The sequence below is a fragment of the Microtus pennsylvanicus genome, chromosome 13 (genome assembly GCF_037038515.1).
Source record: "Microtus pennsylvanicus isolate mMicPen1 chromosome 13, mMicPen1.hap1, whole genome shotgun sequence".
Taxonomy (NCBI): Eukaryota; Metazoa; Chordata; class Mammalia; order Rodentia; family Cricetidae; genus Microtus; species Microtus pennsylvanicus.
Genome location: NC_134591.1, coordinates 51,795,166 through 51,807,193, shown reverse-complemented (window position 1 = coordinate 51,807,193; position 12,028 = coordinate 51,795,166). Strand labels below are relative to the sequence as shown.

General features: G+C 52.7%; 2 protein-coding genes and 1 pseudogene across 3 annotated transcripts in view; 1 reads left to right on the top strand and 2 right to left on the bottom strand.

The window, feature by feature from the left end:
• Szt2 (SZT2 subunit of KICSTOR complex) overlaps positions 1-8,030 on the top strand; it is a 45,869-nt gene extending 37,839 nt beyond the window's left edge. For both annotated transcript variants that reach the window (XM_075946681.1, XM_075946680.1), the window contains exons 63-72: positions 1,584-1,674; positions 1,968-2,048; positions 2,127-2,201; positions 4,328-4,541; positions 4,892-5,045; positions 5,197-5,319; positions 5,429-5,834; positions 5,957-6,073; positions 7,084-7,152; positions 7,296-8,030. In XM_075946681.1, the coding sequence (XP_075802796.1) occupies positions 1,584-1,674; positions 1,968-2,048; positions 2,127-2,201; positions 4,328-4,541; positions 4,892-5,045; positions 5,197-5,319; positions 5,429-5,834; positions 5,957-6,073; positions 7,084-7,152; positions 7,296-7,439 (1,474 nt within the window). In that variant the 3' untranslated portion in view covers positions 7,440-8,030. The remainder of the gene's footprint in view (positions 1-1,583; positions 1,675-1,967; positions 2,049-2,126; positions 2,202-4,327; positions 4,542-4,891; positions 5,046-5,196; positions 5,320-5,428; positions 5,835-5,956; positions 6,074-7,083; positions 7,153-7,295) is intronic.
• LOC142834245 (small ribosomal subunit protein uS14-like) lies at positions 217-1,459 on the bottom strand (annotated as a pseudogene).
• Hyi (hydroxypyruvate isomerase (putative)) lies at positions 8,014-10,634 on the bottom strand. The gene is made up of 8 exons (XM_075946682.1): positions 10,417-10,634; positions 10,234-10,345; positions 9,027-9,141; positions 8,815-8,893; positions 8,680-8,729; positions 8,519-8,588; positions 8,290-8,424; positions 8,014-8,182 (listed from the first exon to the last, which is right to left on the bottom strand). The coding sequence occupies exons 1-8, from the start codon at positions 10,613-10,615 to the stop codon at positions 8,109-8,111; spliced, it is 834 nt and encodes a 277-aa protein (XP_075802797.1). The 5' UTR covers positions 10,616-10,634; the 3' UTR covers positions 8,014-8,108.
• Between the last annotated feature and the right edge of the window lie 1,394 nt (positions 10,635-12,028).

The following is a 12,028-nucleotide window of genomic DNA, read 5'->3' as shown; positions in this document are numbered from 1 at the left end:
GGTTAGTACTAACAGCCTGAGTCCTGGAAGAAGCCAGTTGTCTCTCAGTCACTACATAGCATCAACCCTAAGCCTGGCAATTCTCTAACAACCTTTCTTGTCTTGGGCCAGATTCAGAGCCTGTATTTTTGGTTTTAATTTGTGTGTGTGTGTATGTACAAAGACTAGCATGACCTCTTTTTATGGTGTAGACCTTGATAATCTATTCAAGGGTGCTTAGTCCAACTTAATAAACCCCAGTGTCCTTGAGTGCTGACAGAAACACTGACTGCACAAATTGAGCTGGTATTTTCAGATCAGACCATGCAGCTTGAGCAGACGCAGCAAGAGAGAGGATCCTGATAGAACTTACATGAGTGACTTCAGTACATCTGCAGGTGACCTGTCTTGTTCTCAGGTGGCCAATGAGGAAAAAAAATCATGCTTTTTTTTTTTTTTTAGACAGAGTTTCTCTGTAGCTTTTGAGCCCGTCCTGGCTGACCTCAAACTCACAGAGATCCACCAGCCTCCGCCTCCCGAGTGCTGGGATTAAAGGGGTGCACTACCACCGCCTGGCCTTGACACTAATTTTTTAAAAAAAATGTTTCTAGAACATAGTTTAAAGTCAAACATTCCCTTCTCAGCAGTTTTAGTGATGGCTCAGCCTCATAGTACTTCCTTGAGGATTAAGCGAAACATTTCTACCAGAAAGCCACGTCCATGGCAAAGATGCCCCGAGCAGCCCACTGCAGATGGTAAATAGTGACTGAATTGCCAGTGTTCTGAGTGGGGTACTGAGTTTACTGACCCTAGGGGAATCCTCCACACACTGGTTCAAGGCTGGTAAGCCCCTAACTTGTCCCCCACTTCCCTTTCTTCAAGCATTGGCACTCCATTACCACCTACCAACACGGGCCTGGCATTTCTGCTCCTTGAAGCCACAGATGGGACACACCATCTCCTTCAGACTTCAAAGTCCTTCCCTGCTTCTCATTCTCCTTTGCTCTGAGTTAAGAACGAGAAGGAACTGGAGAGATGGCTCAGTAGTTAGGAGTTTTTGCTGCCTTCCACAAGGCCCAGGTTCAGTTCCCAGTACCACATTAGACAACTTACAACTCCAGTTCTAGAGAATCTGTTGCCCTCTTCTGGCCTTCACAAGCAAGTGCAGACTTATCACATGCATATACTCACACACATACACAAAACGTATGAATTAAAAAAAAAAATTAAAGATCAAGAACAGTGGGGCTGCCATTCCCCAATTAAAAGAAAACTGCCTTTCCCTCTTAGAGGACCTATCCATCTCCTAGTAAGGTTTCAGGCATGCCTCATCTTCTCCCTCCCCTCTGCAGATCTTTCTCCCAGGTAATGAAGAAAGATGCCTGGTCTCCTCCAGCCCTGTACCCACCCTGAACATAGCTTACTTGCCAGACAGCAGCAGCTGCCCTGCAGTCTGGACGTGGACTCTAGCCGCAGCCATGCTTACTGAGGCACTCAGGCCTGACTCTTGCCTGTAAAACAGGTCCATGTGAGATGGCCTGGTACCAGAACTTTCAGTCCCTGGCCAGCCTCACCCAGCCTCTGTCTCTCTTCCTTCTCTGCAGCACCAGCCGGCTACGGGCTATGGCTGTCCTTGGAACGGAAGGTCGTGGCTCCTTCTCTTTCCCTAAAGCCAAGACTGAGGGGAGCCCTAAGGTAACTCATTGTCACATGATGCTAAAGTCAGCAATGGCCTGAGTTATGTTCCCATCCGTACCCAAAGTCAATGACTGATTAACTTACCATTTGGCTAATCCTAGACTACCAGTACTAAAACCTGTACTGATTGGCTGATTCCTAAACTACCAGTACTAAAATCTATACTGATTGGCTGATTCCTAGACTGCCAGTACTAAAGCCTATATTGATTGGCTGATCCTAGACTAGGACTCCTGTGTTGGCTTGAGGCTGGTAAGTCCTCAGAACATGTCCCCTTTTTCTTTCTTCAGAGCACTGGCACCCCAGCCACTACCTACCACCTGCAGCGGGCACTGCCTGGGGGCATCATCCTCATGGAGCTGACATTCCAGGTGAGAATGGGGAGCACTGAGTGGGAGAGCTCCCCCTTCCTCTCATATCCCCCTCATCTCATCTCACCCTCTCTTCAGGGCTGTTACTTCTGTGTCAAACAGTTTGCTCTGGAATGTTCCCGAATTCCAATGGGACAGGCTGTCAACTCTCAGGTATGTGATGGGGACAGGGTAATGTGGAGTGGACAGAGAACTCAAGTACACTCGTTACCACACCATTGTATGGTGGGCCCTATGGTTTCATGACCCTTGTAGTGGATGTAGTGCTGACTGCACCATTCTCCTGTCTGACCTGGGAAATCCAAAGCTACATTCAACTGTAGCACAAAGGCTGTAGAGATGGTCCTGCCGTGTGCCGGCACATGTATGTAATGTGACGCCTCAGGTCAGGGCCGTGCAAGACCTGGTCTGCTGCAAACTGGGGGCAGTCGGCATTGCCAGTGTAGTCACCAACACTGGCACTTGATCATTGTTATGTCCTGTCAGTCTGCCTCAAGGCAGGCCCTTGATGCCCTGGAGGGAAGCAGGCAGGAGTGTGCAGTTAGTCTAGGAGCAAGCAAGGCCAGCAACCTGAAGCCCTGGCTTGTCTGGTTTGACTCTTTGGGTTGCCAGAAATGTCACGACAGGGCCCATACCTTGTCATAAGTTCACATGTACCTCTAAGAGTAGGATCTAGTGGGACCCAGTGCAGTCAAGACTGCCTCCTCTCTATTATGGGAACCCCCATGCCTGGATGATTCAAACCAAACCCCAGATGGTTGCCTTTGCTTTGAGCATTGAGCATTGATACGTGGTCACGGTAGGTCACAGAGTAATACAACCTAGAAAAGCAGAGTGCAGGAACCTTCCTGGACCAGAGTGCTCAAATGGAAGCTTTGGTTAGCGGGCCCTCACTCACACTTTTCTGAGGGGTTGGAGGTCTTCCTCCTAACTGCCTCTGGCTGCCTGTTAGCTGATTTCCAGAGATGCCTAGGCTCTCTCTAATCTCTAACTCTGCTCAGGCTTCTGAGTTTGGGTTTTTGAGAAGGGTCTTATATAGCCCAAGCTGTCCTGGGCTCACTATGTAGCCAAAGATGACTCTGTACTCCTTACCCTCCTCTCTCCACCTCCCAACTGCTAGGATTCACAGGCCATGAGGAGGGAAGAGCTGATCTTGTGCAAGTGTCTAAATTGCTTTAGGATGCCTTTATTTGTCAAATACCCTCTCCATGTATGAGAAAAAAGAAATAGTTTATCCTAGGCAGGTGCTGGGCCTGAAGGTCACAGAAATTAAGTACTTTTGTTCTGGGATACACAACTCATCAATGGCAGACTTGGTTGAAGTCTAGGTTTCTGTACACTGATTTCAGCCTTACCTGTTTCGGCCCATCACACTGCCCCTGACTGAGATCTGTGCATTATCTCCAAGGTAGGTCAGGAAGCTGACACCTAGAGACTGGTTTACCAGGACCACACAGCTAGTCAGCCCCCTTCTAGTGTGTGTTTGCTCTTCTATCAACTAATGCTCCCGAGGGTGTCCAGATGAAGTCTGCCATTCCAGCAGCACACACCCTGTCGTTAATGCTGTTGGTGGAGCAGACCATGAAGAGAGGGCTTTGCCTTATCTCTGCCTCGTTCCCTCTCTCTCATCCGTCTACCACATCATTCAGCCAGGTAGTCTCAGAGGCAGAGGAGGCCTACCCTGGCCTGGCCCTGCGTATCCCAGGGGAAGCTTTTTAGTGAACAGTAGTGTTGGGTGTCAGGCAGAGGAGCCTTCCAGGGCTCATAGGTACGGAGTGCAGAGGAGAGAGCGTACTGTCCTTGGGAAAGGCAGGTGAAGACTTTCTGATAGATGAACATCTGGCTTTCCTTGACCTTCACCTGATGTTCTGTATCTTCTAGTGCTTTGTGATTATTTATTCCACGTATTATCTGTTGTCCCCATCCAGCTAACTTACATAAGCTTCTTGAAGGCAAGGGCCTGTGTCTGTTTCCCTGCATTTAGAATGGTCACTGGCAAACACATGGGAGACCATCAGGCAGCCTCTGCTGCAGTGCTGAGTCTGTGTCAGACTTGAATGAGCTACCCGAGTGGCCCGGCTCCATATGACCAGGGAGGAACAACACAGAGTGTTAAGGGGAGGGTTCCCCATAGAAGCTGCTCTGGCGGAGGGAGTTCTGGGTCCACAGCAACAGGAAGTGCTGCCAAACTTCCTCTCTGCCCAGGAGGGAAGAATGGATTGGACAGTGTGTGCTCCCACACCCTAACCCCAGCTCCTCCTCCTCCTGTTGCTCCCCAGCTGTCCATGCTCTTCACAGAGGAGTGTGACAAGGTCCGTGACCTGATGCATGTGCACTCCTTTAGCTATGACTTCCACCTGCGCCTTGTGCACCAGCATGTGCTCGGTGCCCACCTGGTGCTGCGCCATGGCTACCACCTCACCACCTTCCTGCAGCATTTCCTGGCCCACCATCCTGATGGACCCCACTTCGGCCGCAATCACATTTACCAAGGTCAGTGCCCAAGGGCAAGCCAGTGAAGCTAAAATTGAGCAATCACGTGGCCAGGCCTAGCCTGGTAAGGCCATGAATTGCTCATTTCCCTTGTACCATGTCCATTCTTTCGGCCTTTGTCTTTTAAGTTTTTCACAGCTGGTTTCACACCAGAATGAAGGCCCTGTGTCTGGAGTTACTCTGCCCTCTCTTCTGGACATTTTATCCCATCTCAACAACATTCCACAGAACCTTGGGAGCTCCCCAAGGAAGCAAAACCTTAGTATTCCCATCCTCTGGCCTCCTCCCCCACCAGCCCAGCTTGCTTATCCCAGACTTAGTGTCTCTTTCTCCTGTAACTTGCCCCATAGGGACACTGGAGCTCCCCACCCCACTCATTGCTGCCCACCAGCTGTACAACTATGTGGCCGACCATGCCAGCTCTTACCACATGAAGCCATTGCGAATGGCCCGGCCCGGTGGCCCAGAGCATAACGAATATGCCCTGGTGTCAGCATGGCACAGGTAAAGCTAGGAGGCAGCTTCCAGCACACACCTGGTAGGGCTGAGGTTGGGGCCACAGTTGGAGTAGGAAGATACGTTTTCTTGGGTACAAGGGTTAGGACTGGTTTCATTAGAGCCTCGGAATTGACATCTCCCCACCCCAACTACGCAGCTCTGGCTCCTATCTGGACTCTGAGGGACTTCGCCATCAGGATGACTTTGATGTGTCTCTGCTTGTCTGTCACTCTGCTGCACCCTTTGAGGAGCAAGGAGAAGCTGAGCGACATGTTCTGAGGTCAGATCTCTTACCTCAGATGTACCCATTTCTCAGATTGCCATCTGCTCCTATCCAGAAATCCGTGGCTGTGACGCTCTCCCACTCTCCTGCCCCTTCCCTTCCCTAGGCTTCAGTTCTTCGTGGTGCTCACCAGCCAACGAGAACTCTTCCCAAGACTCACTGCTGACATGCGCAGATTCCGGAAACCATCCAGGCTTCCCCCTGAGCCAGAGGCTCCTGGGAGCTTGGTTGGTAGCCCTGGGGAGGCATCAGGGATTATGCTGACCCCAGGGCCAGCTCCTCTGTTCCCGCCACTGGCCACAGAAGTGGGTATGGCCCGGGCACGTCTGGCTCAGCTGGTTAGGTTGGCTGGTGGGCATTGCCGGCGGGATACCCTCTGGAAGCGCCTCTTCTTGCTGGAGCCAGCAGGGCCTGACCGGCTAAGACTCGGGGGGCGCCTGGCCCTGGCAGAGCTGGAGGAGCTCCTGGAGGCAGTCCACGCCAAGTCCATTGCGGACATTGACCCCCAGCTGGTAAGAGACCTTACTCCACAAGGGCCAGCATTGCTCTCAGCATTCCATAGGTGACTCGGTGGGAGGGAAGGCATCTTGGGTGACTCTGGAGTGGTAGGCTTAGGGCTGTGACCCCTCCCCAGGACTGCTTCCTGTCTATGACGGTCTCCTGGTACCAGAGCCTCATCAAGGTTCTCCTGAGTCGATTCCCCCAAAGCTGCCGCCATTTTCAGAGCCCGGACATGGGAACCCAGTACCTGGTGAGTCCTATTGTCCTCACTCTACAGAGAAAAGCCGCAGAAATCCTCATTTGACATTACAGAACCATTCAAACAAGCTCTGCCTTGTGTTGTTGTCTTGCTGGAGTTGGGCCACACTGATAGCCTTTAAAACCTCTGAGCGGTGGGTAGTGAGCCCGAGTGCATAATTGCTGGGAAGTGACACGCCTTGGCTTGAGGTCCCAGACACCAAGTGTGGCACTCGGCCCACTGAAACACAGGTACTCACCCTCCACCACTGCCTGGGGATCTGCGTCTCAGCAGTATCCCAGAAGGTGGACGCTGAGCACGCGGGTGTGAAGGCACAGCTGTGAAGGACAGGAAGCGAGAAAGCGACAGTGATGAGTGTGTGCATGGGAAAGTAAAGAGATGAGAAGATGGCGCAGCTGTGGTTAGGAAGACCGTGAGTGAGAGGAAGAGGAGTAGGCCTGGAGCTAGATTTGTCTCTGCTATACCACAGGTCATCCAGAGAAGCCAAGACTTCAGTGGGCAGGCAGAGGGGCGTTTGGGGTACCAGTGATGGGAGCGCTGGAGTGGGACAGAGGAAGGGTGATGAGTTCTTGGGGCAAGTTGAGTCTGTCATCCAGGAGGTGTGTGGACATGTGGGATCAAGAGAGAGAGGCCACAGCCACATTGGTAGGTGGTGCAGAAGCCCCAAGGGGAAATCACCCAGTGGTAGATCTGGAGCTGAGTGCTAGGAACAGCCGACGTCAGGAGGCAGTAGGAGACCTGGAACTGCTGGAGGGTTGTGCCAGGTGTCTAGAACTGCCCTTCCCTGATTGGCTTCCCTGCCATGTCCTCTAGAAGATCCTGACAGGGCTCTGACAGGCAGGGTTGAAACCCAGTGTGGCAATACCATCCTGAGTGACCCAGGCTCGCAGATAGGTTCAGACGTGACAAAAGGAACCTCACCCTCCTGCCTCTTCAAGAAGCCCTGCAGAGGGTTCACACCCACTGGTTCGCCCCCTCTTCTTTTGTATCTGTTGCTTCAGGTTGTGCTGAATCAGAAGTTCACCGACTGTTTTGTGTTAGTGTTTCTGGACTCACACTTGGGAAAGACGGTGAGAACAAAGGGCAAGGGACTTCACGGGAGCTATACCCCAAGTACTCGAGTCAGCCCTCTAAGAGTAGGCTCCCTCCTGCAGCTAGCTCTCTGTCCCCCCACACGCCTCTCACCACTGCGCCTCTGTCTTGTTCCCCACAGTCTCTGACGGTGGTTTTCCGAGAACCCTTCCCGGTGCAGCCCCAGGACAGTGAGAGCCCACCAGCCCAGCTGGTCTCTACCTATCACCACTTGGAATCTGTCATCAACACAGCCTGTTTCACCCTCTGGACCCGCCTCCTCTGAGAAAGTGGACTACTGACTTCATTGGTTGAACTGTGGATCTATAAGCGTGCCATTTGAGGCACGACAGACCGGCTTTTACGAACCCTGAGTCCTCAGACACAGTGACAGCAAGGATTGTGACTGTGTCTGGGGGACTGCTGCTACAGTCTGGCAACAGGGACCACCCTCCTTCCTGCCCAGCTGGTGGGGCCCCAGGGAGCTTCATGTGAACTGGCAAGCACTCACCCCTTAGAGCACCTGACTCAGAGTTGTCACTGTGTGCAACCTGCATCCTTGGCCCTCTGGTCTTTGCTCTCACTTGGCCATCACTGTTGAACATTATTCTTGCGATAAGACACTGGCTCTAATCTTGGCCCTGCCTCTCAGGCACCTGTGACCAGAGTTTACCTCCCACCCCCACTGGACCTTTGGTTCCTTGTCTGTAGATAAGGAGGGCTGAGAAGCTCTGTGTATACACAGCAACCCTGGCACCGACTGGAGGATTTGAGCTTGAGCTGTGTGTCCCTTCTCAGTAGGAGGGAATTAACTCAGAGACATTGAAGCATTCGACACTGTGTGTCCCCTGCCCCTGTAATATACACATGAAAATGCCCAGTGCGTCTTTAATTCAGAGGAGCCTCAGGACCCTCACCTGCTGCCCCAGGGCAGCATGCAGGTGCCTATCAAATCCTACTGGCCACTCCGTGGGTGGCCCCGTCTGTCCCAGTATGAGCGTAGCCAGCTCAGACCCTCCACCGTGTCTCCTGCAATGAAAGAGAGGTAATGCCATCTCGACCCATAAGGAAAGGACAGCCCCCGTCCAACATCCGTCCCTCCAATGACCCCTTCCCCAAGCTACCAGGAGCCTCACCTTGAGGCCGATACTCGCAGCCCACAAATCCTTGGTAACCTTCATCTTCTAGCAGCTGGAACAGGTAAGAAAAGTCCAGCTCTCCTGAGCTGCCTGGCTCCCCTCGGTCTGGGACCTGTGCCACCTGCACATGCCCTGGGAACAGATGAGAAGGGACAAGGGATGAGAAAGGAAGCAATCATAAAAAACAGCGTCAGGCAGGAGGGAGCTTGGTAGGGGGAGCCCTCACCAACAATGGGCAGGAACTTCCTGATATTTCCTGTCAGATTCCCATCCATGATCTGCCAGTGGAACACGTCCTGGGGAGAGAACGTCAAGCCCGCAGGTGTCTGCCACAGTCTTTCTCAGACTGGAAGACAGGACCAGGAGAAGCACCTGTCTTCTACTCACCATTTGCAACTGAAGATTGGGTCTCCCAACCTTCTGCAGGATGGCTGCCGCTGTGGGGGAAAGCCAGGAAGAAAGCCATGAGGCTTTGGGACGTGTGAATTAAAGAAAGGGGGTGGCACAGGACTAGAGTCCTACCCTGCTGGGGTGTATCCAGGAAGTACTGGGGGTCCGTGATTCGGGTGTTAATGGGCTCCAGCAGTCCCACGAGGTTCTCCTAGAACCATGTTGGAGGCTGTCAAGGATCACCGGTAAACAACCTCATCTGTTCCTCTGACCTGTGCTCCTGCTCAGCTTTGCACCTCACCCAGTGTGCCCAGTCCCCACCGTGTACCCCCTTACTGTCTCACCTGAGCCAAAACCCCAGCCGCGTGCCTCAGGTTCTCCAGAAACACTGTCTCCATCTCCGCCTTGACTGCTGCTCGGTCAGCCCCGGGGGGTACTCGGCCAGCCATCAGGTGGATCCTGTAGAGAAGGTTGTGGGGAGGGCTCATGCCCTCAAGTCCCTGTGTGTCTTCTGGGTTCTCTCTGACTGTACCGGCCTCCCCCATCACCCAGGTCTTCAGACCATTTAAGGCATATGCCCAGACATCCCAGCAGCCTCCACAGCTGCGTGTCAGCCCAAGGCAAGTCACCCATGTCCTCTTGCAGTCAGCCCATGGGGCCTCGGCCTATCTCTGATTCCCTCCTGGACTCTTAACCTCGCCTTTCCCTTGTTCCTGCGTAGCTCATAGCATGCCTGAGGCTCACTTTTCTTTTTTTCCACATTTAAAAAATTTTTTGTGTACGAGCGTCTTGCTTGCATGTATCTGTGTATACCATGTGTGTGCCTGGTGCTCTTGGGGTTGCCCCGCCACTTGATTGTGAGCTGCCATGTGGGTACTGGCAACCCAGCCCAGGTCCTCTGCAAGAACAAGTGTTCTTAACTGCTGAGCCATCTCTTCAGCCCGGAGGCTTACTTTTTAAAGAGGATTTTAACCCTTGCCCCTTTTAGACAGTCCTTGTTGCTTAACCCTGTAGCCTCCTCCCAAATGCTTTCTGTCCCTACTGTTGACTGATAATGAGCCTCCTGCAGCCATTTGCTTCCCAGCACCTCTTGACCTCTGGGGTTTGACATTTGTCCCATTTTGAGGCTCCTCATCTCAACAACATCCAAATTCCCACAGGCCCTGAAGGCGTCCAGGCCCTTGGAACTTAGTGTTCACCACCTCCGGCCTCATTAACTGAACTGGGCTCAACAACCGTCCTCTGGCAGGGACAGCCTCCTTGCCTGAAGAGTGGACCTCTCCCTATAAAGCGGATGTGTGGGCCTACTAGTTTTATTACCTGCATCGCTATCCGCAAACCGCGCTGCCCCCCATCCTCACCCCCAGACTTTCTCATCCTTGTTAAGCTCCCTCATCAGACCCCAGCACCCAGCATGTGAGGTGAGCCTGAAAGCGTGGTATACAGAATGACACACATGAAATACAAAAAGTAGTCTGCAAATGCCCTAGCCCACAGACGCGGGGCTTCTCCCGATCCGGCCCGAGGTCAAGGGAGGGCAGGGCAGGGTACCTGGGGCAGCCCAGAGCCTTGGCGTACAGCACAGCCTGCTCCAGCCCCTCTCGGAAGGCCGCCTGTCTCCCGGGGACAGCCCCCAGCCCCATCTCCCCCTTCTCTTCGTCTCCTGCGGAGAGAACCAGCGTTAGTGCGGGCTTGGCTCCCCGCAGCCCGGCCACTCCCCGCCCCCGTGCGCACCCCGCGGCGTGTTGATGAGCACCAGCCTTAGGCCCGCAGCCCGTGCAGCGCTTGCCAGTGCCTGGGGCGGCTCGGCGTACGGCCAGGCCACCTCGGCCGCCTCGAAGCCCGCACGGCCCGCGGCCTGCAGCCGCTCGGGCAGCCCGGGGAGCTCCGGGAACAGCCATGAAACGTTGGCCGAGAAACGTAGCGGAGCCATGTGGGCGGAAGGCGGCGGCTTCGGGTCAGGAAGCTGGGTTACTGGCGAAGGGCGGAGCCAGGCCGCCCTAGCAGCGACCGTACTGGAAGCCAAAGTCCCAGTCCAGTTCAAACAAAGGGAGGTGGATGTCTGAACGAATCGCCTGGTGAAAGAAAAGAATGTATGTAGCTTTTCGCTAAGTAACGCTCGAAAGTTATGAGCAAATAGCTTTATTTGAGTCAGAGTCTCACTATGTCACATATGCTGATCCAGTTCTCCTGCCGTCATCCTCCTGCCTCAGCCTCCTTCTATGGGATCACAGGCCTACCTCCACCACACTCGGATCTTTATACCAGCAGTCTTCACACCGCCAGCCCTTTGGTTTTCCCTTAAAGACTAAACACTAAGTGAGCAGTTTCTTTTTCTGAGAAAATTCGGATCATGTTGTATATAGTTTTATAGCCTATCTTTTTCCAAACGACAGTCTATTAACATTCCCCCGTGTTCTTCCATACTCTTCAAAGTCGTGCCAATCGCTGTTTATTGTTGCACTGCACACTTAGACAGCCCATAATTATCTTCATGTCGTTGTGGATGGTGTGTGTGTGTGTGTGTGTGTGTGTGTGTGTGTGTGTGTGTGTATGCGCACTGTAGGAGCGCTTTAAAGCGCCTCTGGGTCCCCATCTTATTTTTAAGATTCCCTTTATAACAATGTCCATCACAGAGCTTGCCAGTTCTAGATGTTTGTCCATAAAAGAAACAGCTGTACCAGGGTAAGGGCGGTAAGCAGCTGGGGGTGAGGCAGTCTCCGCCTCCGCTGATTGGGTCACGGGAAGACATCCAAGGACAGCCAACCTGTGCCAATCAAGATTCCCTTATCTGGAATTGGGTTTGCCAGATGATTGGATATGTGGAAACTTAAAATAAAACCCTAAAAAAATAATTTTAAAAAGTGGAACAAAGGTAGAGCTCAGAAGAGCATAACGGAGTCCTTAAGTAAAAGCATCGGGAAAATCTGCTGTCCTGGTGCGGCTGCTCCACAGCTGGGCGCTTTCCCTGGCTGGGATGCTACGGTACCTGCAAAGCCTCCTGTGTTTCGTGTTTTCTTTTTTTGGATTTTTGAGACAGTAGCTTTTGGTTCCTGTCCTGGAACTAGCTCTGTAGACCAGGCTGGCCTCGAACTCACAGAGATCTGCCTGCCTCTGCCTCCCGAGTGCTGGGATTAAAGGCGTGTGCCACCACCACCCGGCTCCTGTGTTTCTTGAAGCAATTTGAACAAATCTCTTCCATCCACAGAAACCCGACTTACTTGCCGCATAGAATTATATAGTTCATAAGTGGAAACAGGCTTTTGTTTGTTTGTTTTATTTTTTTCTAGACTGTTTCTTTGTAGCTTTGGAGACTGTTCTGGAACTCGCTCTGTAGACCAGGCTG